General features: G+C 36.5%; 1 protein-coding gene across 3 annotated transcripts; it reads right to left on the bottom strand.

The window, feature by feature from the left end:
• Positions 1–25,909, bottom strand: LYRM7 (LYR motif containing 7). Of its 3 annotated transcripts, none has more exons than XM_058539879.1 (5): positions 25,842–25,909; positions 20,122–20,194; positions 18,763–18,833; positions 14,793–14,874; positions 1–164 (listed from the first exon to the last, which is right to left on the bottom strand). In XM_058539879.1, the coding sequence occupies exons 1-5, from the start codon at positions 25,857–25,859 to the stop codon at positions 94–96; spliced, it is 315 nt and encodes a 104-aa protein (XP_058395862.1). In that variant the 5' UTR covers positions 25,860–25,909; the 3' UTR covers positions 1–93. The 3 variants fall into 3 exon arrangements, with proteins under 3 accessions (XP_058395862.1, XP_058395872.1, XP_058395880.1); XM_058539889.1 differs by having other exon boundaries at positions 18,763–18,830; XM_058539897.1 differs by lacking the exon at positions 25,842–25,909 and adding an exon at positions 21,025–21,090.
• Positions 25,910–27,896: the final 1,987 nt, after the last annotated feature.

Here is a 27,896-nt window from a genome sequence, read left to right as displayed (position 1 = left end):
TTCAGAGAAAAATATCTGTATTTCCAGGACTTTTGCCAGAGTTTTATATTTTAAAATTAAAAATTACAAAGATTTGATTTTATCCTAGAGAATTCATTGCTTCTGAGTTGGTGCATCACAATATGGCACATTTTCTATAAGAAGGTCTTTCCTAGGGACCAATTCTGAAAGAAAAACAAAACGAGAATAATTAACATCTTTACCATTAAAATACAATGCAAATATACTCATTTCCCCTTAAAATTAATAACAGTAAAATATCGAGTTTTAAGGTAAACCTTCCAGGGATATTTTATTTCAGTTAACTTCTAAGGTGAAGTTCTTGATTTTAAATGGAGACAGTTAATAGGATTATCATTTCAGATGATATAAAAACATTTATGACCAACTAACACTTTATCATTTATTTATTAAACATAAATATTTAAATAACTGAACAAAATTCAGCTAAAGCACATTATCAGCCAACAGATTACAGATTACTGATAATGAAAACCATCAAATGGAAAATTTGTTTATACTACCTACCAAACAAAAAGCAAGACAACTTTCCCAAGTTAAAGATTCCAAATTTTACAGAACAGTGGTTCTCAACAGGAGGTGTTTTGGGTGGTCATACCAACTGAAGAATGCTACTGGAACTTAGTGGGCAGGAGCCAGGGATGTGTGGGACAGTCTGGTGCAGTGAAGAACTATCCTATTCAAAGTGCCAATAGTGCCTCATTGAGAAACAGTGTTAAACAACAACAAATGTTGAGTCCTAGGTAAGACATCTTGTTGGAGTCAATTGAGATAAAGCTCTTAACATACAAAATTTTGAGACGATACATCATTTCTCCTTTTTTTCTCCAGAAGAGCTGAATCCAGGTCAACTGTCATGATCAAAAAATGCTTATACCACATTCTATGAAATAACTCGCCTATACTCTTCAAAAACATCATGGTCATGAAAGACAAAGACTGAGGAACTGCTCCAGGTTAAGGAAGACTAAAGAAACATGACGACTAAATGACATCTGTGTGTTCCTCCATTGGATCCTAGACCAGAGGGAAATTTTTTTTTCTTCTGCTATAAAGGAAATTATATTTATATATAATTATAATGATATTACATTTATAACAATACAAATTGTTAGGATAAATGGAAAAATTTGAGTAACAGAATTGTATCAATGTTAACACCCTGTTTTTAATAATTATACTGTGGTTATATAAAAGAATATCTTTGTAAATTCAGGAAATACACATTGAAGTGTTTTTAAGAAATATATTCTAAAGTATTTCTCCAGATCTAAACCCAAGTGGCCTGTCATGATTTAAAATGTGCTCATTTGGGGGAAAAGAGGCATTAAGTCTGCAATTTATCCTCAGAAAGTTCAGGAAAAAAATGAGGGAGGGATGATAAAGCAAATATGGTAAAATGTTAGCATTTGTGGAAGCTGGGTAAAGGAAATTACCATACCCTTCAACTTTTCTTGTATCTTTTCTGTAAATCTGAATCATTCCAAAAAAAATTTTTTTTAAAGATATTACTAAAACAAATTCAATTCAAAAGGAAAACTGAAATTCTCATTTAATTAAAAAAAACCAATCTGACTAAAAATAATGCTCTTATGAGTCAAACGGTAAATCTGTCTTACTGAAATGAACATCAGTTAAATAAGTATCATTTAACCATTGTTTATATCTTTGGAGGTTTCACCAGAGAGCAAATTATAGTTTAGGTTATAACCTATTAACAAAGGCAGTAAATTGTTTCAGTTATCAAACATATATATACCTATTTTATGCTGGACATTACATCAAGAAATGAAGATACAGAGGTGAATATATAATAGCCTCTTCAGTAGAGCACAGTGACTATAGTTCATAATACTCTATTACATATTTGAAAGCTGCTAAGATAGTAGATCTTAAATGTCCTCATCGCAAGAAAAAAAATTTTGTAACTATGTATGGTGACAAATATTAACTAGACTTATTGGTGATCGTTTCATAATATATACAAATATCAAATTATTATGTTGTACACCTGAAACTAATATAATGTCATATGTCAATTATACTTCAATAAAAAAAGAAGTCTCTTGAGCTTCAAAGAGTTCACAGTCTAGTGGAAAAGACAGATAGATTAATCAAAAGTCCAACAAATGGTGGTTTAATTAAGAGATTTAATTTTCTCACATATCAAGAAATTCAGATTAAGGTAGTCCTGGGCTACTGCGGGTCCTTAGTGGTACTAAGGACCCAGGCTCTTTTTTTCTTCCTGCTCTGCTACCCTTCATGTATGGTTTCTGTCTTCATTACTGCTGTTGCATCACATGTGCACTCCAGGCAGGAAGAGAGAACAGAAAGGGGCAAAAAGGGAGTCCTAGCTTGGCCTATGCCTTTTTAACAGGAAAACAGTAGCTCTCCTGGAAGCAACATCCAGTAGACAGCTGCTTATATTGGCCAGAAAGGTGTCACGTGGCTTGGGAAATCACCTTTTTTTTCACTTGGCACACTGCACCCTGAACATAATTTTTCAGTTACTAAGAAAGAATGGATATTAGAGAGGCAATAAGCAGTCCACCCTTTTGACTACACGACATGAATATATACCCTTCTTCCCATATATAGAATATATCCATTTACTACCTGACCCCTAAGATCTCAAATCAAGGATCAAATCAATACAGATTCAAATCAAGGATCTCTGGCTGATGCGCTAGCCTTTCCATTAGGTCCAGCTGTGGCTCAAATTGTGGCTACCTACTAGACCAGAGTAAAGAATAAACAAGATACAGCAATAAAAACCTGGAATGGGAAACACTTGGTAGTCACTGCTCCACAGCAAATCCTAAATCCTGCTGGTCAGGAAGAACAAGGACTCCTTGCTTTTGGCAAAGCAATAAATTCCCTAGTCAGCCAATCTGGCAGCACCTAATCCTGTTTTCTGGGAGACCTAAAGACCCTCTCTTTCCACTGTCCTTCAAGGCCCCTGGTTCTGTCCTCTGCGGGATCCTCCTTGTCTGGAGGTGGGGATATTGGGAAAGATGCCCTTCTTTGAGGCTCTGAAGTTTCACAGTCCACTTCTTACTGATATGAGTTCAGGGGCCCAGGGATGGTCTTAGGAATTGAAGAGAGCTAGCCAGGCTCGGGGTTTCTTGGCAATATAATTCATTCAAAAACTTTAGAAGCTTCAGGGCTGACCCCGTGGCGTAGCGGTGAAGTGCACGCACTCTGCTGCTGGCGGCCCGGGTTCGGATCCCGGGTGCGCACCCACGCACCCCTTGTCAGGCCATGCTGTGGCACTGTCCCACATAAAGTGGAGGAAGATCGGCACGGATGTTAGCTCAGGGCCAGTCTTCCTCAGCAAAAAAAAAAAAAAAAGAAAGAAAGAAAGAACAAAAAAGAGGAGGACTGGCATGGATGTTAGCTCAGGGCTGATCTTCCTCACACACACACAAAAAAACCAAATGTTAGAAGCTTCAAATCTATTTTTCCCCGGTCATTTCCCTGTATAAGTAGCTACAGGCAAACAACTTGACAGTTTGTAAGCAGGAAGATTTTCATCCTTTTGTAATGGCCTCTATGTTCTGCCCATCCCCTTAACCCTTAGCTTAATGGACATTTCTTAAAGCAACGAAAACCTATAGGCTCCAGTGAATAAATGTACCCTTTATCTGATCTTTGTCTGGAAATGAAAAAGGCAGAAAGCATTGATCTTATTTCATGTTAGAGCTCAGAAGTCCCCGAATTCAGCTTGTACTAGCTTTAGTTTTAGTGGATAAAAGCAATTGATATTTTCAACCCCGCAAAGCTCTACAGTATAGGATTCTCAATCAATTAGACTTCAGGATGTAGACAGAAGAGTGCTCCTTAGCAAGTAGTACTTCCTTCCATCTTTTCTTTGTAGACCAACCAATTAATCTGCATTCATTCTCTTCTTCGATATTTTGCTCAAAGCAAGAAGAAATAACCAGTATACACTGATATTCTGGTTATTTCCCTTATTGTTGTACCCTCAGCTGGTACTTGGTCTGCATCCCAAGAAACAGTAAGATGCACTGACCTTACATTTCACCACTATATAACAAGGGCCACCAGCTTAAAGCCCGTAATGATCAGGCCCATGACAATCATAGCCCCCTCTACCTCCGCCTTCCATTCAACTAATTTCACATTTTAGGTTGTGTAATTTTCAGTACCTCACTTCTGATAACAACTTCTGTTGTTCTTATTTACAAGTAACAGAGGCTGACTCTAACTGATTACGCAGAAAAGGCATTTATTAACAGATGGTTGGTCTAACTCATGGAATGTTGTGAGGGCTTAAGAATCAGGCAGGCTTGAGGCTAAGCTTCCAGGAATAATGTCCAAAGCTATGCCACAAAACTGGCCTGATGATGAAAAATGCTGCTGCCTATGGGGCACTAGAAGAAACTGCTACCATTTCTACCCCCACGGAGCATAAGATACTACACTTCAAATGCTGCCAGAAACTCAGCTTTACTACATCTGCTCCTGCCACCACACCAATGTCACTTCTAAATCAGTAACTTGACTCTGCAACCACTGATGCTACTCCTGCCAGCAACATAGATTCTATGCCAGACCTCTTTTCTCAAGTTCGTTTCTGAATACGGATGAGTGTGCTGCACCTGTGTCAAATGTCTGTGCCTGAGCTGCAAAGGAAATCGAGGAACTGAATTTTCTAGATTCTATCTTGGGGATTTAGAACTCATGAAGATGGAAATTCCTGAAACAAAACAAGGACATTCAAAGAGTGGTAAACCACCAGAAAACCTGTCAAATATTCACTACTCCAATGCTTCAAGTTAATCTTTGGAATCAAAAGGCACCCTACAATTGAATTTTTCTGTATTCATTAATTGCTAACACTTTAATTAGGCCAAATATACCACAGGTATATTTACATGCTGTATTCTATTTTTCAGTGTAATTTTGTTTTATTGATTATAAAATCCCTGACTTTGCTCTCTATATTAGATATCAAAGTACCACAACAACATTAGTTTATTGAAATTGGCAGATCATGACAAGGAACTACACTGAGATCATGATTTATATCCTGTATTTTAGGCCCCTGAAAAACCTTATCTATTATGATTATATTAAATGTATCATTTAAATAGTAATTTTTTTAAATAAAAAGGCTTTAATTCAATTATGGCCCAAATCAAAATTCAGGTCAAGATTAAAAATAGATAAATAAAAAAAATACAGGAGAAGGGAACACATCCAAACCCATTTTAAGAGGCCACTATTACCCTGAACCCAAACCAGAGAAGGACTCCACAAGAAAATAAAATTACAGGCCAATATCCCCGATGAAAATAGATGCAAAAACCCTCAACAAAATATTAGCAAACCAAATTCAACAATACATGAAGAGGATCATACACCATGAACAAGTGTGATTTATTCCAGGGATGCAAGGATGGTTCAACACCCACAAATCAATCAATGTGATATACCACATTAACAAAATGAAGGATAAAAACCATAGGATCAACTCAATAGATGCAGTAAAAGCATCTGACAAAATTCAACATCCAATCATAATAAAAACTCTCAATAAAGTGGGTATAGAGGGAACACATCTCAACATAATAAAGACCATATATGACGAGCCCACAGCTAACAGCATACTCAATGGTGAAAAACTGAAAGCTTTTCCTTTAAGATCAAGAATAAGATAAGGATGCCAATTCTCACCACTTCTATTCAACATAGTACTAGAAGTCCTAGCCAGAGCAATTAGTCAAGAAAAAGAAATAAAAGGCATTCAAGTCAGAACAGAAGAAGTAAAACTGTCTCTATTTGCAGACAACATGACTTTATATATAGAAAATCCTAAAGACTTCACCAAAAACTGCTAGAACTAATAAATGAATTCAGTAAAGTTGCAGAATACAAAACCAATATACAAAAATCAGTTGTGTTTCTATACAGTAATAACGAACTATTAGAAAGAGAAATTAGGAAAACAATTCCATTTACAATTGCATCAAAAAGAATAAAATACCTAGGAATAAATTTAAATAAGGAAGTAAGAGACCTGTACACTGAAAACTATAAGACATTGATGAAAGAAATTGAAGACACAAATAAATGGAAAAGTATTATTTGCTCATAGATTGGGTGAATTAATATTGTTGAAATATCCATACTACCGAAAGCAATCTACAGATTCCATGTAACCTGTATCAAAATGCCAACGGCATTTTTCACAGAAACAGAACAGATAATCCTAAAATTTGTAGGGAACCACAAAAGACCGCAAAAAACCAAGTAATCTTGAGAAAGAAGAAAAAAGCCAGAGGCATCACATTTCTTGATTTCAAACTACACTACAAAGCTACAGTAATCAAAACAGTATAGTATTAGCATAAAAACAGACACATTGATCAATGGAACAGAAAAGAGGGCCCAGCAACAAACTCATGCATATATGGTCAATTAATTTATGACAAAGGAGCCAAGAACAAAATGAGGAAAGGAGAGTCTCTTCAATAAATAGTTCTGGGAAAACTAGACGGCCAAAAGCAGAAGAATGAAACTGGACCCCTGTCTTACACCATACACAAAAATTAACTCAAGTGGATTAAAAGACTTGAACGTAAGACCTGAAACCATAAAACCCCTACAAGAAAACACAGGGGAGTAAGCTCCTTGACATCGGTCTTGGCAATGATTTTTTTGGATTAGTCCCCAAAAGCAAGGGCAACAAAAGGAAACATAAACAAGTGAGACTAAATCAAACTAAAAAGCTTGTGCACAGAAAAGGAAATCATGAACAAAATGAAACGGCAACCTATGTAACGGGAGAAAATATTTGCAAATCATATACCTGATAAGGGGTTAATATCCAAAATATATAAAGAACTCATACAACTCAATAGAAAAAAACCAAACATTCTGATTACAAAAGTGGCAGAGGATCTGAATAGACTTTTTTCCAAAGACATACAAATGGCCAACAGGTACATGAAAAGGTGGTCACATCACTAATCATCAGGGAAATGCAAATCAAAACCATGAGATATCACTTCACATCTGTCAGAATGGCTATTATCAAAAAGACAAGAAATAACAAATGTTGCCAAGGATGTGGAGAAAAGAGAACTCTTGTGCACTGTTGGTAAATGTAAATTGGTGAAGCCACTATGAAAAACAGTATGGATGCTCCTAAAAAAATTAAAAACAGAACTACCATATTATCCAGCAATTCCACTTCTAAGCATTTATCCAAAGAAAATGAAATCACTATCTTGAAAAGATATCTGTACTTCCATGTTCACTGCAGCATTATTTACAATAGCTAACACATGGAAACAACCTAAGTGTCCACTGACAGATGAATGGCTAAAGAAAATGTGGTGTAAAGAAAATACAATGGAATATTATTCAGCCATATAAAAGAAAGAAATCCTGCCATTGAGACAACATGATGGACCTTGAGGGCATTATGCTAAGTGAAATAAGTCAGACAGGGAAAGACAGATACTGTATGATCTCACTTACATGTGGAATCTGAAAAAAAAAAAAAAGGAAAACAAACCAAAAAACTCAACTCATAAATACAGAGAACAGACTGGTGGTTGCCAGAGGTGGGGGGTAGGGGAGGAGATGAAATGGGTGAAGGTGGTCAAAAGGTACAAACTTCCAGTTTTAAGATAAACAAGCCCTGGAGATGAAATGTACAGCATAGTGACTATAGTTAAGAATACTGTGTTGCATATTTGAAAGATGCTAAGACAGTAAATCTTAAAAGTTCTCATCATAAGAAAAAAAAATTGTGCGGGCCGGCCCCATGGCTTAGTGGTTAAGTGTGCCCGCTCCGCTACTGGCAGCCCGGGTTCGGATCCCGGGCGCACCGACGTACCGCTTGTCGGGCCATGCTGAGGCCACGTCCCACATACAGCAACTAGAAGGATGTGCAACTAGGATATACAACCATCTACTGGGGCTTTGGGAGAAAAAGGGGAAAAAAAGAAAAGAAAAAAAAAAATTGTAACTACATGTGGTCATGGATGTTAACTAAAAACTGACTATGGTAATCATTTCACATATATACACATATAAAATAATTCTGTTGTACACTAAAACTAACACAATGTTATATGTCAATTATATCTCAGTTAAAAAAAATCTATTGATGGCATAGTTTATAATAGTCTGGCAATCACAGAAGCATTCAGGACATAAATAATTTATAGACCATTAAAATATTTAAGTCCACCGTTACAGAAACGTCTCTCAATATAGCAAGCACATAAATATAAATAAGTTCAAATTATAGAGAACTTAAACACAAAATTGTTTTCTTCTAAGAACCTGTCCCTGACCCACCAAGTTTTGGATTTGGAGTTCTGCCTACGTGGCTCAACAACACCTCTGCCTTTCTTATGATGGCACCCAAAAGACTACGACTGAACACTTAATCATCTGTCTTCTAAACAGCACTCTCAGTTCCACAAGGACAGGAACCAGATCTGTCTTGTTCACTGTTCTATTGGCAGTGCCTAGCACAATAGGTATCCAATAAATGTTTGCTGAATCACATTAACTTGCCTTAGAATACAAACAATAAGATAGTTTTAGGCAAAGACAAATACAAAAAACCAAAGCAAAGAAGTTTAAAAACACATCTGAAATAAAAAATAGCTTCCTAGGGCTTTTTTAAAAAATGTATTACACATGTTCAGAAGCACATCCCTATTTTGTTTGTCTTACATATATGCCAGAGAGGAAGTTAAAAAATATGGATAATGCTATTCAAAAACTAAGTACCATTAATATATAGCCACCTGAAGTCCTGAATTTTCTTGGTACCATCTTTATTCATAAATTTGGTTACTGTCCATAGAATATATGTTTGATAAGGGCCAAAACTGAAACTAGCTGACCAATGTCCGTATTATAAAGAGGGTTTTGACAAATGTCAATAATCAATGAGAAAGTAAGTGTAGAACAATGAGTTAGTTTCAGTATTTTTCTAAGTCATAGTTATTATTTTTCTATAGAATACCTAGGAAGGCTAGACTGGACCAATAATGAGAATAGTATGAATAAAAAATAATGATTAATCCAAATTCAAGCACCTGAGACCATACCTTAAAAAACACAAAAAAGTAGGGAATATTTGGAAAGAAAAATACAGGCATATCTCAAAGATATTGCAGGTTTGGTTCCAGATGATCACAATAAAGTGAATATTGCAATAAAGCAAGTCACATGAATTTTCTGGTTCCCCAGTGCATCTAAAAGTTATGTTTTAGTACTGTAGTCTACTAAGTGTGCAATAGCATTATGTCTAAAAAAAAGTATATACCTTAATTAAAAAATACTTTATTGCTAAAAAACGCTAACTATCATTTGAGCCTTCAGCAAGTCGTAACCTTTTTGCTGGTGGAGGGTCTTGCCTCAATGTTGACGGCTGCTGACCGATCACAGTGGTGGTTGCTGAAGGTTGGGGTGACAGTGGCAATTTCTTAAAACAAGACGACACTGAAGTTTGCTGCACTGATTGACTCTTCAAGAATGGTTTTCTTGCAGCATGCGATGCCGCTTGATAGCATTTTACCCAAAGTAGAACTTCTTTTAAAATTGGACTCAATCTTCTCAAACCCTGCCGCTGCTTTATCAACTAAGTTTGTGTAATATTCTAAATCTTTTACAGTCATTTCAACAATCTTCACAGCATCTTCACCAGGAGTAGATTCCATCTCAAGAAACCACTTTCTTTACTCATCCATAAGAGGCAACTCCTCATCTGTTAACGAGATTGCAGCAATTCAGTAAAATCTTCAGGGTCCACTTCTAATTCTAGTTCTCTTGCTATTTCTACCACATCTGCAGTTACTTCCTCCACTGAAGTCTTGAACCCCTCAAAGTCATCCATGAGAGTTGGAATCAAGTCCTTCCAAACTGCTATGTTGATATTTTGACCTCTTCCCATGAATCACAAATGCTCTTAATGGCATCTAGAATGGTGAATCCTTTCCAGAAGGTTTTCAATTGACTTTGCCCAGAACCATAAGAGGGATCATTATCTACGGAAGCTACAGCCTTATGAAATGTGTTTCTTAAATAATAAGACTTGAAAGTCGAAATGACTCCTTGATCCATGGTTGCAGATCGGATGTTGTGTTAGCAGGCACCAAAACAACATTTAGCTTGTTGTGTATCACCATCAGAGCTCTTGGGTGACCAGGTGCATTGTCAATGAACAGTAATATTGCAGATGTGCTGTCATCCAGGCTTTGCTGTTCCATTTATAAAGCACAGGCAGAGTAAACACAGCATAATTCTTAAGGGCCCTAAAGTCACCAGCTGCATTAGCCCCTAACAAGATAGTCAGCCTGTCCTTTGAAGCTTTGAAGCCAGGCATTGACTTCTCCTCTCTAGCTATAAAAATCCTAGATGGCATCTTCTTCCAATAGAAAGCTTTTTGTCAAAAAAAGAAAAAGAAAAAGAAAGCTTTTTGTCTACACTGAAAATCTGTTGTTTAGTGTAGCCACCTTCATTAATTATCTCAGCTAGATCTTCTGGATAACTTGCTGCAGCTTCTACATCAGCACTTGCTGCTTCACCTTGCACTTTTACGTTATGGAGATGGCTTCTTTCCTTAAACCTCATGAATCAACCTCTGCTAGCTTCAAACTTCCTTCTGCAGCTTCCTCACCTCTCTCAGCCTTCATAGAATTGAAGAGTTAGGGCCTTGCTCTGGATTAGGCTTTGGTTTAAGGGAATCTTGTGGTTGGTTTGATCTCCTATCCAGACCACTAAAACTTTCTCCATATTAGCAACAACGCTGTTTTGCTTTCTTATCATTCATGTGTTCACTGGAGCAGCACTTTTAATTTTCTTCAAGAACTTTTCCTTTGCATTTACAACTTGGCTAACTGTTTGGTGCAAGAGGCCTAGCTTTTGGCCTATCTTGGCTTTTGACATGCCTTCCTCACTAAGCTTAATCATTTCTAGCTTTTGATTTAAAGTGAGACACGTGTGACTCTTCCTTTCACTTGAACACTTAGAGGCCATTGTAGGTTTATTAATGGGATTTCAATATTGTTGTGTCTCAGGAAATAGGGAGGCCCAAGGAGAGGGAGAGAGACAGGGGAACAGCTGGTCGGTGGAGCAGTCAGAACATACAAAGCATTTATCAATTAAGTTTGCCATCTTACACGGGCGTGGTTCTTATATGGCCGTCTTATATGGATGCCTCAAAATAATTACAATAGTAACATCAAAGATCACTGATTATAGATCACCATAATAAATATAATAATAATTAAAAAGTTTGAAATACTGTGAGAATTACCAAAATGTAAAACAGAGACATGAAGTGAGCAAATACTATTGGAAAAATGGTGCCGACAGACTTGCTCAACACAGGGCTACCAGAAACCTTCCGTTTCTAAGAAAATGTAATATCTGTGAAGCGCAATAAAGTAAAGCACAATAAAACGAGGTATGCCGTAGGGTTTCCCCAATATTTTTTAAAGATTTTAAAAACAAGGAGTTTTTCTCAAATGATGAAATTATTATGTCTGTAATATACAAAGAACATTGAAATTATCTGTAAGGATACGGGAAGTGGTTTTTATTAAAAAGGAAAAAATGAGAAATTATTTAGAATACAGAGTTCTTGCTGGGAGTCAATATTTACTTTCCACTGTAGATATTATTTGGAAGGGAAGGAAAAAGAGATGGATTTAGAGTTCATGCATACATGGTGATTACTCTTACAGATGAAGTTTCGCTATATTATTTTCAATTTCTATTATTTTTCATGTTGGAACATTATCTGATATTTTTTAGAAACACACATTCACAATTCTCTATTTTCTAGCCAAGAAGCAGAATTTTAATTCCTCTCATTTCTATGTGCCAGTACAGACTGCTAAAATATGTGGAGGAATTTTGCTTAAAGTACCTTTTTAAAACAGAGATTAAAGAATCAAATTTGTTATATCTGGGACCCATAGGCATAAAGTAGGAAAAAGAGATCCATATATATCTTAATAGAAAGAATAAGGCCATTATTAAGGCAATATAGTATTATATACTAATAATCATAAAAGAATCAAAATTTTCAATCCTGTGAGAAAACTAAATTATACAGAAAACCAAAAGGTAAAAATAAATTTAAATGAATATGATCATAAAACCAGGCATTTGAAAGACAGATATCAAATTTAGTTATTTGAAATAACCTAAATTTTTATTCATATAATAAAAATAATATTTAGCTGTGATTACCTGTATAAAATGTCAGCTATATTACACAGAAGCTCTAAAGATCATTATTAAGATTAAAGCTAATGACTATAAATTTTCAATCTAGGATTAACTATGTTTACTGCCCTTATAAATATAACTCAGATCTAATAATTTCTGATAAATCCTCATGAACTAAAAATAACTTAAAAAGCTCTATAGGACTTAGACTACTAGATATCAAGATTTATTATAAGGCTATAGTAATCAACACATTATGGTATATAATGCAAGGACAGAAAAACAAACTAACTGAAGAGATTATAAAGTCTAGAAACAGATGCATACATATATAGTTATCTGATTTTAGGACAAAGGTCCTAAAATCCTGCAGTGCAGGGACAAAGAGTGGTCGTTTCAATAAATGATGCTGGGTCAACTGAATATTCACATGTTAAAAAAGAAATCTTGAGCTCTATCTCACAGCATATACAAAAATCAACTCTAGTTGATATAAACAACCAAAGGAAAAGATCAAATAATAAAGCTATTGGAAGAAAGCACAGGAGAATTTCTTCATGATCTTGCTTGAGACAGGTAAAGATTTCTTAAAGAGAATTCAAAAGTACTAACTATAAAGGAAAAAATGGATAAACTGGGCTACATTAAAATTAGAAACTTCTCATCAAAAGATAACATTACCAGAACAAAAAAGAAAGCCACAAAGTAGAAGATTCTTTTTCTTTTTTTTTTTTTTGGTGAGGAAGATGGGCCCTGAGCTAACATCTGCCAATCCTCCTCTTTTTTTGCTGAGGAAGACTGGCCCTGGGCTAACATCCGTGCCCATCTTCCTCCACTTTATATGGGATGCCTCCACAGCATGGCTTGACAAGCAGCGTGTCAGTGCGCACCCGGGATCCAAACCAGCAAGCCCTGGGCCGCCACAGCGGAGCGCGCGCACTTAACCGCTTGCACCATCGGCCGGCCCCGAAGATTCTTTTAATGCAAATATTCAACAAAGGATTTGTATTCAGAACAGATAAAAAATTCATTCAAATCAATAATAAAAAGGCAGATAATTTCTTAGAAAAAACGCCAAAAGATCTGAACAGCCACTTTATAAAAGAGAATATCCGAATGGCCAGTAACAACTGAAAAGGTGCTAGTACTTCACTAGTTACCAGAGAAATGCAAATTAAAATCACAATGTGATACCACTACACGACGACCAGAAAGGCTAAAATTAAAGAGACACACAGCACCAAGGGCTGGTGAGGATGTAAAGCAAAAGGAGCTCTCAGACGCCGCTGCTGGAAGTGTAAATTAGTCTAACCACTTTGGAAAACTGGTTAGCAGTATCTACTAAACCTGAATAAACACAAATTCTATGACCCAGAAATTTCATTGCTAGCTATACATACATCCAAGAAAATGCATTATATGTGTATATATATTTGTGTGTGTGTGTGTATATATGTGCGTGTGTGTGTGTGTGAATATGTATTTTTTTAAACCAAAAAGTACATACAAGGAGGTCCATAGAATCATTATTCATTATAGTCCAAAATTAGGAACAATCCGAATGAACAATAGTAGAAGGGATAAATTGTGGTATATTCAAACAATATTCATAGAAATCTTGCTATACACAACAACATAGATACACTTTACAAATAAAATGTTGAGAGAAAGAAGCCAGACAAAATAGTAATCTTATTTGATTCCATTTATATAAAGTTCAAACACTATTATACTAAGTTAAAAACCTATAGTGTTAAAAGTCAGGATAGTGGTTACGTCTGTGGGGAGGGGGTGCCTGGGAGGAACAGGAGGGCATGAGGGGGCTTTTGGGATACTGGTAATATTATATAACTTGATATGGATGTTGGTTACATGGATATTTCGCTTTGTGAAAATTCACTGGGCTGTACAGTTACAAATTGCGTGCTTTCCTGTTTGTGTTATACTTAATAGCTTGCTTACTTTAAAGATAAAGGCGGCTTTCAAAATTTTGAATGTCATCTTTTTTGTTGTTGTTGTTATCTGCAAAGATACGTTAGGAAATGAAAACAAAATATAATGTGAAATGAGATTCTCCTGAAGCCCCACCAGGAGTCTGGAGGTATAATGGCGGATCCTCAACTATATTTCCATTTCCTATAATCCCAATTCTTCTGAATTAAAACAACTCTGATCATAGAATAAAGGTAAAGAAACAGACTGAGTCTAGGTAGGTGATGAACGAAACTAGAATAATTAGGAACCCTAAATAAATACAATAAAAATAGTCATACTGTCTTTGTAACTGTAGTTTTGCAATATAATCAGTGGTTAAGATTAAAAAGAAAAAACAAACTAAAAAAAGAAAAAGAAAAAAATCTGGTAAAACAAAGTTTCATAATACAGCATTTTTAAATGGTAGCCTTGCAAATGTATACAAGATATACCACATTGTCTGGCAAAATCAAGCTGTTTTACTACTCAGCGTTAAAAGCACTGTAATTGTTCAATATTTTAAAACACATTGCAGTCAGAAAACATTTTTCTTTAATTTTACTTACTCAGTGTATTGTGGTCTGTGTGAATACCTTGTATAACAGATGTTCTGAGTAACAATTCAACATCGGAACCTATTTTTATTAGCTGTTAAGAAAATCAAACAAATAGAATAAATCCTTTGGGTGTTTTCTCAATGGTTCATATGAATGTACTGTTTTTGAAAACTATAGGTTTACTACAATTTCTTTTTATATAATCCTGCGTTTATTTTTTGTAAACCATTCCAAGCATACAGAAAGCTCAGATATGCGTATACTTTTAACTTTCTCCATCCGCTCCATATTTTGTTCCAAAACAGACTTAGTTTTTTTTTGTAATATATATTTTACAATGTGTATAAAATGCACAGTTTTGGGGAGGAGTTTGAATCTTTCTTTTATATTGTTGGATGTTCTGAACACTAGAAAGAGTATTGGATTAGGAGTTGACATACTTGGATTCCAACTCTGGCTCTGTCACTAAGAGTATGGCCTTGGGTTAATAACCTACTCTCTTTGAGTTTCAGAACTCATCATATGTGAAATGAAGAACTGGACTAGAACAGCAATTCTCAAAGCTGTGGATCCCTGAGGGACCTTGAGACCCATTCACAGGACCCATGAAGTCAAAATTATTTTCATACTACTAGAGCCTATTATTTGAGTTGCAAGCAGAAGTAGACCTTTTTCCATGGAATACCATTTTTATTTGAATGAATCACTAACAGATAAACCATGATTATTCAGACTTGGGTATTTACAGACATTTTCTTGAAAATGAGTGAAGTGAGTCTGTCACTTCAAGAAAACAACTATTTGAAGACAATGATAAAATTCAAGTTTTCAAGCAAAAATTGGAATTATGGAGAAATCGTATCTACCACTGTAAGCATGACAGCTTCCCAATACTTAAAGATTTTTCTGATGAGACGGGAAACATTAATAGATGTAATGTAAAAATATTACGTATTGAACTATATCAACATTTGTAAGATCTGCATTACCTGATGAACCTTTATTTTCCAAATCATCAGTGCACGATGTTATAAAATCATGCATGGCTAAAAGATCCATTCAAAGGGAAAGACAGATTAAAATCTATTGGTCTAGTAAATGAAGACTTGAGGGCATGTGGGAGAAGAACATCCTAAGAAGCAGCAATAGCATAAACGCCCTGAGACAGGAATGTTTTTGGTAAATTCAAGCATCCTCAAAGAAGGCACAGATTGGAAGAGTGAGAGGGATGTGGTGAATTGAGGCTGGAAGTTAACAGGGGTCAGATGATATAGTCTTATATGGTAGGGACTATAGATTTTACTTTGAATGGGATGAGAAGCCATGGGAGTTGTGAATAGAAGAGGGATTGAATATGCCTTTTTTTAAAGGCTCACTGCCTTTAAAAGTATTGAGAATAGGGGCTGCCCGGTGGCATAGTGGTTAAGTTCGCGCACTCCATCTTTGGCGGAGTTCGCCGGTTTGGATCTTGGGCTCGGACCTACAGACCGCTCATCAAGCCATGCTGTGGCGGCATCCCATATATAAGAAAGTAGAGGAAGACTGGCACAGATGTTAGCTCAGCGACAATCTTCCTCAAGCAAAAACAGGAGGATAGGCAACAGATGTTAGCTCAGGGACAACCTTCCTCACCAAAAAAAAAAAAAAAAAAAAAAAAAAGTATTGAGAATAGGCTGCAGAGAGTTAGGGCGGAAGCAGGCAGACCCAGTGGGAGGCTGTTGTAACAATCCAGTGAGATATGATGCCTTGAACCAGGAGATAACAATGGGGAGGATGAGAAGTGGTCAAATTCTGGATATATTTTGAAGGTTAAGCCAATATGATTTACTGACAGACTGGATGTAAGTGTGAGAAAAGGAAAGCAATCAAGAAAGAGAGCACCACTGTTTTTAGTCTGAGCATCAAAAGGAGGGAGCTGCTGTCAACTGACATGGAGAAGGCTGTGGGAGAGCAAAGCCTCACATCCTGACAGACCTGAGAAGGGTAGAGACAGGCCTTTGCAAGGTAAAGAAAGGAGAAAAAATGAGCCTCCTCACTCATTGGAGGTGCATAAACTGAGTCAAGTCCTAGATTTAAGGCTAGAAACAAGGCTAGATGAGGAACAAAGAATAAAGGGAGATCAGAGGGGATGAGCAGGAGGGGGTCTGTATGAACTGTGGAGCCAAAAAAAAATTACATACACGGTATATAATTTGTTATATATAAAAAAATTACATACACGGTATACAATTTTTTATATATAAAAAATATATATGGTATATATTGATAGGTATAAAACAAACAACACTTTTTGGGGTGCTCCATTTTTAAGAAGGTAAAGGGGTCATGAGACCAAAAAGTTTGAAAACTGCTGGTCTAGAGGATGCCTAAGATTCCTTTTGGTGCCAAGACTTCATGAACCCTCTAATACATGACAACGTAATTATCTAAAAACTACTAAATATTTAATATACACAGTTACAGAAAGTACAAAAAGTACTTTATTATATACAAATGTACAAAAGTACACAAATATCTAATTTCTAGATTGCTTAATGTTAAATTAGTGCTCTATAAGTAAAATGAATTTGGGAGATTATAGTTCATTTTCCAAGTTTAGTTGATATAAACAGACCTCAATTTAAAATTTTTATATATACCATATATATTTTTATATATAAAAAATTATATACATGTATGTAATTTATGGTATATATATGGTATATATATTACATGGTATATATATAAAAATATATATATAAATATATATAAAATATATATATAAAATATATAAAATATATATATATATTTTTATATATATACCATATATATAATTTTTATATATAAAACATTTAAAATTTTTTAACTCATGATTTCAAAATTTAAAAATAATCACCATACTGTTATTAATCAGTTTACTGAATAGCAAATAGTACAAACTTCCAAACATACCTTTTAACTTCTCTTCAAGTCATGACTTGATTATGTCATCTTAACTTCTGCCATGAACAAAAATTCAGTCCCTGTTTGTTCTATCATATGCTTAAGCAAAATCTTTCCCTTTTTTCTTCATATTATAGGGACAGAAACACGTTATTGCATTTTGTCTCATTAGCTTGATTATTACAGATATTTACTATTTCTAAAAGAGCATTTTCTCTTCTAAATATAAATGCATTTTTATCAATTTTTCTTAACTTGTGGAAATTCTATTAAACATAGAAGAATTTCTTTAATTTGTACCTTCCTCTTTACCAAACCAATTCTTGGAATCATAACTACCCCTGCAAATAATTTTCCATTTTTCGTTTTCTTCCTAAAGGTCCTTTCCCTATGTTTATACAAAGTTAGATACAGGAACACTTAGGAAGCTCAAGACAGAGACAGTGTGTATATGTGGTATGATTTTATACAGCAAAAGAATCATTGTGCATTTTTTAAATGAACATTAAAAGTACATTAATGAACATCAAGAATTACTAGGGAGCTCACAGACCAGTGTCAGTATACTGTCTTCAACTAAAGCAAGTGACTAAAATGTAAATACAGAAGACAAAGCAAGAACAGTTCATAAACTGTGGCTGGTTAACTTCCACCGCCAAGATAGAAATTGAAAAAAATATCTATCTATCTAGTTGAGCTGAGTAGAAGTTCCCTCTGTAGCTCTGAGTTACTATAACACTCATTTCCTTAGTTTCAGTCACTTGCCTTACGTGAAGATAGAATTTCTGTGGGTTTTTGGGGTGGTTCAGGCTGCGCTTGCTTTGACCAGGGCTACATCTGTGTTCTTTTCACCAGGCAACCTGCTATCTTACGGGTGTAGGCAGATGACCCTGAGGAGTAAGCCATACCAAACAAACGAAGGTTATCTACAGTTGTGATGGCTTTAACTATCAAGTAATGGTTTTTATTTCATATTACCCCTGTTTTCATCATTTCCTCTAGTTGCTAAGAAAATTTATAAAAAGTTTATTGTAACTGAAAAACTCAATTACTATACCTCTTCTATTTTCTTAGGAGAAGTTTCACTTTTATTACTTTTGAATTCTTCATTTATCTTTTTTCTGGCTGCTAGAGAAAGAAAAATACATACATTTATTTGCTTTTCTAATTTATAATTCCTGTCCCAACAATTTACATGTTCTTCATTTGGAATGACTATTTCGCTAGTAGAGGAAATAGTTTTGCTCCATGTAAAACAAAGTATAAAAATAAGAAATTTAACAAAGTCTCTTGGAGAAGTTTTGACAGGCTGGCAAATTTGTAATTAAACCTCATATAAACCTTTAGCACTCTAAAATTTTTGTTTCCTGCTTTTTACTTCCAGTTTTATTTGTGTACCTCTAGCTATTAGATTCCAATAAATCTAACTTAATGCATTGTTTCTATAAATCTCAGGATTTAAATTAAAATGCTTTTTTAAAAAATGGCAAAACTCCAGGCCAGCCCTGGTGGCCTAGTGGTTAAGCTGGGCACACTCCACTTTGGCGGCCTGGGTTCGGTTCCTGGGAGTGGACCTACAGCACTCGTCTGTCAGTGACCATGCTGTGGTGTCGGGTCACATACAAAAAGAGGAGGACTGGCAGCAGATGTTAGCTCGGGGCGAATCTTCCTCAGTGAAAAAAAAAAAGGCAAAACGCAATACATATAAGCATGTTAAATCATACACACACACACACGCAATTAAAATAAAGTTATGGTAGCAGAGAGGAGATATATATATATAAATTTGAGTGCCTTGGTTGACATGTAAAGTGAGTGAAAAATAAAAATTTTGTTCATTACACCATTGAGACTTTGGCATCATCATAGCACCATAATTTAGTCTAATCTAACTGACAAACTGCCTTATTGTGTTGCTGTGAGCATTTAACTGAACGATCCACGTAAAATGCTTAGTAAATATGCAATGTTAGCTATTCTTAAAATTATTTCACTTAAAAATATTTAAAGCAAGCGGGAAGGTATGAGATTTCATCACGCTACTCAAAATGGTGGGCAATTTAAATCTTATGGATAAGGGGGAGCTACGCTGTCTGGTCATTGAGAGTGTGAAAATTTGATTATATAATACAGAGATGAGATTAATGGCTTGAACATAACGCAAGCAATGGAGCACACTGAAATTCTGATCCTTTTTTTTCCTGATTCTTTATGAAAACTTGATCTTTTAAAATTTTTCTTTAAGTAGATACTCCTCAAAGAAGTGTAATATAAACTCATCTTTACATTATGACATTAGGGGAGAGATAATGAAGGTCATTCTCTAAGATGGGTCCTGACCATACAGGGTCTCTTGGATATATTAGCAGCCATCTCAAGAATAGACTTGCTCCAAAGGGGCAAAAAGTAAACTTACCTTCTAATGCTCTGGCATCATTTTTAAAAACTTGTTGTCTGGTCCTGTGCAATGTTTTAAAGAGCTGTAAAACCTGTAAAGAAAATCAGAATTCAGACCTCAAAAGAAAAAATTTCATATTTTACATAATTACAAGGATTAAACAGCATTTCTTTTCTGTTTGTTACTTAGACTATTTTTCAAAATAGCTAGTGAAAACCAGGGTTTGCTAAAATAACTTTCCCTTGATTATTTATCTTTAAATTTAAAAAAATTAGCTCTATTTACAAAAATAATACAAAGTTCTTTTAAACGAAACAATACAAGGATGGTTAAAAAGTTAATAATCTCCCTGCCTAAAACCACTTTGCTAAGGTAATCAACTTTACCAGTCTGTAAAGTACTTATTCTCACTTTTCTTAACATATTGAGGCCTTCATCTGCTCTTAAAGTCGTATACACATATTCACAAACTCATGAACTTGTTATATCTTAAGAGAGCCCAGAAGGAGGGTGTTTTAGATAATTTAGGCAAGTTTAGTTGTGATTTCTCTAAAGAGAAGTGGAATGCTGAGACTTATGAATATTCTAAGACTGTGGTAAAAAAACAGAAAAGATCCTGGTATTTTGGTAGAAGACAGATTGTGAAGAGGCTTTAGTGATAGGCCGAGGCCACCTCACACTTCTCAAGTCCAAAAAGGTACTCAATGTTGTTCCCTCAATATTGCTCTTTCTCCTGTCTTTTCAATTTCAGTTTTGGAAGACAGCAAATATCTCAAGCCAGAAATCTCTAGGACATTCTTTATATCTACTTTACTTTTCATATAGAAACTTTACGAATGTCTCTCTAATCTTTTATATATTCTCCATTCCCCAAAACTAGTTAAGTTCAGATCCCCCCCATCTCTTGCTTAGACCACTTACAAACATTTGTCACTCTGCCACCATTCCCTCCTTTCCTCCAGTCCATCCATCAGATAATAATATCTAACATTTACTGAGTATATCCTGTGTGCTAAGCATTCTTTTAAGTATTTTACATCCATTAAAAAACGGATAACATCAAAGGCAGACACCAAATCAGAAACAGGAAACAGGGAGGAAAAAATGTAAAAATAAAACAAAACAAAAACCAAACAACCACAATGAGCTTCTTCAGAAACATAAGTTATTGCAAACACGGAATAACAACAAAAAGAAGCTATAGTAAATTAAAAAAGGAACATTCAGAAAACTCCCAAAAGCTCTTGGATATCAAATGAGTGATAGCAAAGATTAAGTTGTGAAAAATTGCCCAGAAAGTAGAATAAAAATTCAGAGATAGAAATTGAGGGGAGAAAAGATAAGAAAATTAAGGGAATAGTCTAGATGGCCCAACAGTTACATTAACAGGATCGCCAGCAAGAGAGAATAAAGAAGACAGATGGAAGAAATTAAAAGGGAAAAAAAAAATCAAGAAAATTTCACAAAGTAAGGTACGTGAGCTACTGGATTGAAAGGACTCCTCCACCCAGTGCCCAACACAAAACCCATACCACAGCACACTATGATGTAAGTTCAGCACAATACTAACAAAAAGAAAAATCTGAAAGGGAAAAAACAGTTCACATACAAAACATGGAAAATCAGAACGGCACCTGACTTTTAAAGAGCATCACTGTGAGAAGACAATGGTATAATATCTTGAAGTTCTGAAAAAAATGTCTAGCTTAGAGTACCATTCATAGTCAAACCATAACACCTAACTACAAAGGCAAATAGACATTTCCAAAATGCAAAGTCTCTTATCTGCCATACACCTTTTATTGGAAAGCTATGGAAGTATGTGGTCCACCAAAACAAGGGGATGAGCCACAAAAGAGAAAAAACATGGGAATCAGGGAGACAACTGATCCAACATAGGAGAGGCAGAGATGATGGTGAAGGACAAATACAGGTCAGCATTTGTGCAGCCAGCATAGAAAGCAACTAGTCTGGACTAGAGCAAAAGGTTGAACTGCTCCAGAAAAGATGTTGCTAGGAAAAGAATGAAATTGGTAGACTTCAGTTTTGCTCTGAGTTTGGGAATAGATATGAAGGAAACTAACCAATGATAATAAAAAAACAAGGCAGTTATTAATTTCAAGAAAAACTAAGAATTAGAAAAAAAAGGCAATGTAATCATATAGTATTATATTAGAAGGCTCAGCTGTGGACAAGTCTTTTAGAGTCATCATAATACCAAAGATGAAAACCGATTCACCAAAATTTATATATTGAGGAAGAGGATGTAAGGGGAGCTCAGTCCCCAACTTCCATAGTTAAAAGTGAATAAATAATATCTCCAAAGAGAAAAAAAATCAATAGCAGTTTAAACATGTTATTTAGAAACATAGAGGTAAATATCAGAAGAAATAGCTAAAATGATTAAAAGTGCTTATCTCTGGGGAGCAGGAATTGGGGGCATGTAGAAGGAAGTAGACACTTACTGGTTTCTGTGTAACACTATTTGACTTCTTAAACTTTATACATTTATCACCTTTATAAAAACTAAAACATTTATTTTAAAAAGAGAAAAGGAAAGGACACTATAAAAAAAAAGACAACTTACAGAATGGGAGAAAATATTTGCAAATCATGTATCTGATAAGCAGCTAGTATCTAGAACACATAAAGAACTTTTATAACTCAATAAAAAAAAGTAATTTGAAAATAGGCAAAGGATCTGAATAGACATTTCTCCAAAGAAGATAGACAAATGGCCATTAAGGCCATGAAAAGATGCTCAATGTAATTTGCCATCTAGGAAATACAAATCTAAATCTCAGTGAGAAACTATTTCACCCCAGTAGGATGGCTACAGTCAAAAGGACAGTGAATAACAAGTATTGACAAGGATGTGGAAAAACTGTGACTCTTATACATTGTTGGTGGGAATGTAAAACGGTACAGCTGCTTTGGAAAACAGTTTGGCAGTTGCTCAAAAAGTTGAACATAGAGTTACCATATGACCTAGCAATTCCATACCTAGGTAGATACCCAAGAGAAAGGAAACATATGTTCACAAAAAAACTTGTACATGAATGTTCATAGCAACATTATTCATAATAGTCAAAAAGTAGAAACAACCCAAATGTCCATCAACTCATGAATGGGTAAATAAAATGTGGTATATCCATATTGTTATGCCTTGAATTGTGTCCCCTCAAAAGACATGTGGAAGTTCTAACCCCCAGTACCTGTAAATGTGACCTTATTTGGAAACAGAGTCTTTGTAGACATAATCAAGCTAAGATGAGGTCATCAGAGTGGGCCCTAATCCAATGTGACTGGTATCCTTAAAAGAAGAGGAAAATGCCATGTGAAGACAGAGACACACAGGGGGAAGACTGCCATGTGAAGACGGAGGCAGAGATTGGAGTGACGCAACAGCAAGCCAAGGAGCACCAAGGACTGACAGCCACCCAAAAGCAAGCAAGAAGTAAAGTTTCTACCCAGAGCTGCAGAGGGAGTATGGCTCTGCTGGCACCTTGACTTCAGACTTCTAGCGCCCAGAACAGTTAGACAATAAATTTCCATTATTTTAAGCCACCTAGTTTGTAGTACTTTGTTAGAGTAGCCATAGGAAACTAATACAGATTTTAGTACTGGGAAGTGGGGTTCTGCTGTAACAAGCAACAAAAATGTGGAAGTGGCCTTGGAATTGAGTAATGTGTAGAGGCTAGAAGAATTCTGAGGGTTTTGTTTGATACCAAAAGCCAAGATTGCCTTGAAAAGACTCTTGGTAGAAATATGGACTTTAAAGGTGACAGAACATCATAGAAACCCAGGCAATTCAATATTACAAGAACGGTGGAGAACAGATTGCATGGGATTAAGAAGAAAATGAAAGGTAAGTAAACCTAATTGGTTTACAAGCTATTTCGGGGGAAAAAAAAAAAAAAGGGATTCCATTAGTATAACAACCAGTAACCCTAATTTAAGAACTACTTTAAGAAAAGTCATCGTTACCACCTTGGAGCTATTGGAGCTAGTATCACCTTGGAGTTAAACTTTTATTAAAATGCAGAGAGCTAGGTCATACATTATCTTCTCTTCCTCATTTACTTACACTGATTGGACAAATTTAGGCAGTGTATATGGAAAGTGGATTACTTTACAGTCAGATCAGTTTGAATCTGACATTGACACTTACTGTAAGCTTGGACAAGTTACTTAGCCTTTTTGCCTCAATTTTCTTGAATAATGGGCTAATTTCAAGGGTGTGTGGTATAATTTCTGTACTAGTCATTACTTACCCATCTCTTCTAAGTCTGGGTTATATTCCCCTCCTGAGTACACCCACAACACTGGGCACTTTGTACTTTGTATGTTAATTAAATGCTTACTCACCTTGTTGTCCCATACTTCCTCAAAGGCCTCTTGGTGACTCCCCCTCCACACATACCATACATGGTAGGCCTTGCCAAAAGTGTTTTTGAAATGCACCCTATTTAATTTCATTTGTATTCAAGTTTTCAAACAACTTCCCACTTCAAGGATGTTCCATATGCTACTTCCTCTTTCTGGACTACTCTTCTCTCTTCTCCTAGCTAATTTCTAATCAAACTTCAGGTCTCAATTTAACTTATACTTCTATGAGAGGTACTTCTTTTTTGCATCCCTCCAGATAGGTTAAAATCCCAGTTACATGCTCACAAAATACACTGTATTTTCAATTCAAAGCACTTACTACAATTGCAATTAAGGAATTGTTTAAAATCTCCCTTCCTGCTAGACTTCTGTGTGAAGGCAACGGTGGTCTATTTATTGTTGTATCCATTATGCCTAGATAGTATAGGCTAAATGTTGGCTGTTAGGTATTACTAATAGCTATGATGGACACTCAATAAATTTTTTGAATGAACAACACTTTACATTTCTGTTTCTACTGGTGGTGTGACATACATTAAAACGTACTGAGAACACCAAGTTCCCTCGTACACGAGGTACCGCTTGGTGGCTCCCTCTTATTGACCAACCATAAGCACTGCTTTTCCTCACTATATTGTAGCAGCTCATTTTCCCCTTTCCATGTCTATGTTTCAGCCAATGACAGGGACAGGCCCGAACCGGCCATGCTGATGATATTTAAGGTTAGGGATGGCTGGTCCCCGAGAATTGTGCATCAGTTTCACGAGAAACAAATCTGTGACCAGGTCCTCAGGGATGTGACGGGGGCGGGGCCGTCACTTCCCAAGCTCATTCGGAGCACTCAAGTCTCAAGGGTCCTCTGCTCTGTCCCGCTAAGTGTTACTTTTGGCAAGTGATTTTGACGGGACTCGGTTTCCTTGGTTCCTAGACTTCCGTGTAGCTTCTGGTTATTTGACCAAATCTTTCACCTCATCGGTAGGTTGCAGCGCAGGATTGCCTTTGGCGTCTCGTACACTTCCCAAAGATGTTTAATGGGTCCCTCAGACAAATACTCGGTGTGGAGCTGAAACGGGGGCAGAACCCAAGTCGCGGGCTTGCATCACGGATAAACGCTCGGTACCCCGGCAGACTAAGAAGTAGGAACCACTGGTGCCCCCCTTCCTCCTCCGCACCTGCACAAACAATCGACCGCCCTTCGGGGCTGGTCACCGGGCTGCTCAGGGGAAACGGCCACATCCTTCGTGGAGGGTCCTGAACCTCAGCTACAGAGACTCCGAACAACCTTCCCAAAGCCGCGCTCTTACCCTCCCCGCCAGCATCGCACCCAACCCCTCCCCGGGCCCTGTCACCTTGGCCGCCTGACCCATAGCTCTCCTCACCGCTGCGGCTACCTCTCATGCGGTCAAGCCGCTCCGCCTCTCGGCAACCAATCACCGCCTGGCTCGGACTATCTAATTCTCTAGAGCCACGATCCTAACGCGCCACAACCAATCACCAAGCAGCATCTCCTTTGTAGCCCCGCCTTCCGCGGAGGCACAGGGGAGAGCAGTTGGCCAAGCCGGTGCCGTTCGGTAAAACCGCGATAAGCCGCCGCGCCCAATTATTGGAGAGGAGAACGGAAATCTCCTGGACGCCATGTTAGTTAGGGGCAGAGTCACTTCCGGTTTTTTCTGAGGCCAACTCGGGCGCCGGAGAAAGGCTTGACGTGTAATGGATGACGTCGGCACCTATATGTCATTATCTCCTGTTTGGGAGTTGGGGTTATCTATTAAAGAACCCTTATTTTAATGTTTCCCAGTTGCGACTGTCTCCTTGCAAAACTGCATAAATAAGAGCCAACCCCTAACAACTACAGCAGACATTGACTGGAACGCTGACTCCTAAAAGTGCTATTTACACATTCTCTCATTTAATTCCCCCAGAAGGTGAGGTTGAGTTACTTGCTCAAGACCACACGGCTAGTAAATGGAGGTCTGGGATACAAATCCCTATGTCTAACCAGAAAGCCTACTCTTACCCTCTACATATCCTGCCTACTCAACTTGCCCTCCTCCTTGGCTTTGCTGGTGGAGAGGTTGGAAATGGATAGTTTGTTAGCAGCGTCATGATCATAAACAATCATAAAGCATTTATTTAAGTACATTTTAACTTATGACCTTGCAAGCATCAAGAAAAATCTCAACGTTGTTCCAGCTGCATAGTCGTTGTTTGCCTTCCCTACCCCACAACCTTTCAGGTTAACTTTTAGGTAAAAAAAAAAAAGAAAATGACTTTTTATTAGGAATGAAAGATTTGTACCAATGGATCTCCAAGACCTTTTTCATTTTCTCTGATTTACGTCATTTTAAAGAATATTGCAAGTCATCATGAGATTAGCAAGATAATAGTCGACTTTTTTTTTTATTAAAATGTATTAGACTTGCAGAAGAGTGTTTAACACAAGCAATTAAACCAAACATACTGGGTACTTGTATCCAGGAAACAATAAATCAAGTGATCTTGTGACATTGCATTGTAGTGCCTTCTGATTGCTAATGAACAATTAAAAGATGCTTATTTTCATTTCCAGTTTAGAATCATAGCCCAATTTCCTAAAAATTTGTAATTTATTGTAATAATTTCTGGCTAAGTCGGTTCCTGTATTCAGTTTACCAAAACCCTGCATATGCCAATATTGAAAATATAGTTCTCATAGTGCCAAAATCAGTTCAGTCCTGAAGCTTCTCTTCTCTTAGATAAATCTGTATGGTTCCTTTGGCTGTTCCATAAATGAAGTGATTATTCTGGTTGTTTTGGGAATATGTACTGGTTTGTTGGTATCTCAAAGTGTGGAACCCAGAAATGAGAAGGAAATTCCAGCGTGTTCATCATGTAAGTCCATGGAGCTATGTGGTAGGCAGAATAATGGCCTCCAAAAGATGTCCCTGTTTAAATCCTAGGAGCTTCTGAATATGTTACCTTCTTTGACAAAAGGGACTTTGCAGGTGTGATTAAATTAAGGATTTTGAGATGGGAAGATTATCCTGGATTGTCTAGTGGGCCCCATGTAATCACAAGGATCCTTGTAAGTGGAAGAAGGAAGCAGAGTCAGGGAGAGGTTTGAAGATGCTCTGCTGCCGGCTTTAAAGATGGAGGAATGGGCAACAAGCCAAGGAATGCAGGAGGCCTCTCGAAGTTGGAAAAGGCAAGGGAACCATTATCCTGTAAAGCCTCTGGAAGGAATGCGGCCCTGCTGACACCATGATTTTGGCCCAGTGAAACCCAGTTTGGATTTCTGACATCCAGAATGCCATCTGCTTGTGGGTCCTTCCATCATCAAAGCCAATAGGAGAGCATCCTGAATCTTGGACTCTCATCCCTGCTTCCATCATCATATCTCCTTTTCTGACTCTCACTCTCCTGTG

This window comes from Diceros bicornis, chromosome 1 (genome assembly GCF_020826845.1).
Source record: "Diceros bicornis minor isolate mBicDic1 chromosome 1, mDicBic1.mat.cur, whole genome shotgun sequence".
In the NCBI taxonomy this organism is placed as follows: Eukaryota; Metazoa; Chordata; class Mammalia; order Perissodactyla; family Rhinocerotidae; genus Diceros; species Diceros bicornis.
The sequence above is the reverse complement of the archived record's forward strand: the minus strand, read 5'-3'. Positions and strand labels throughout refer to the sequence as shown.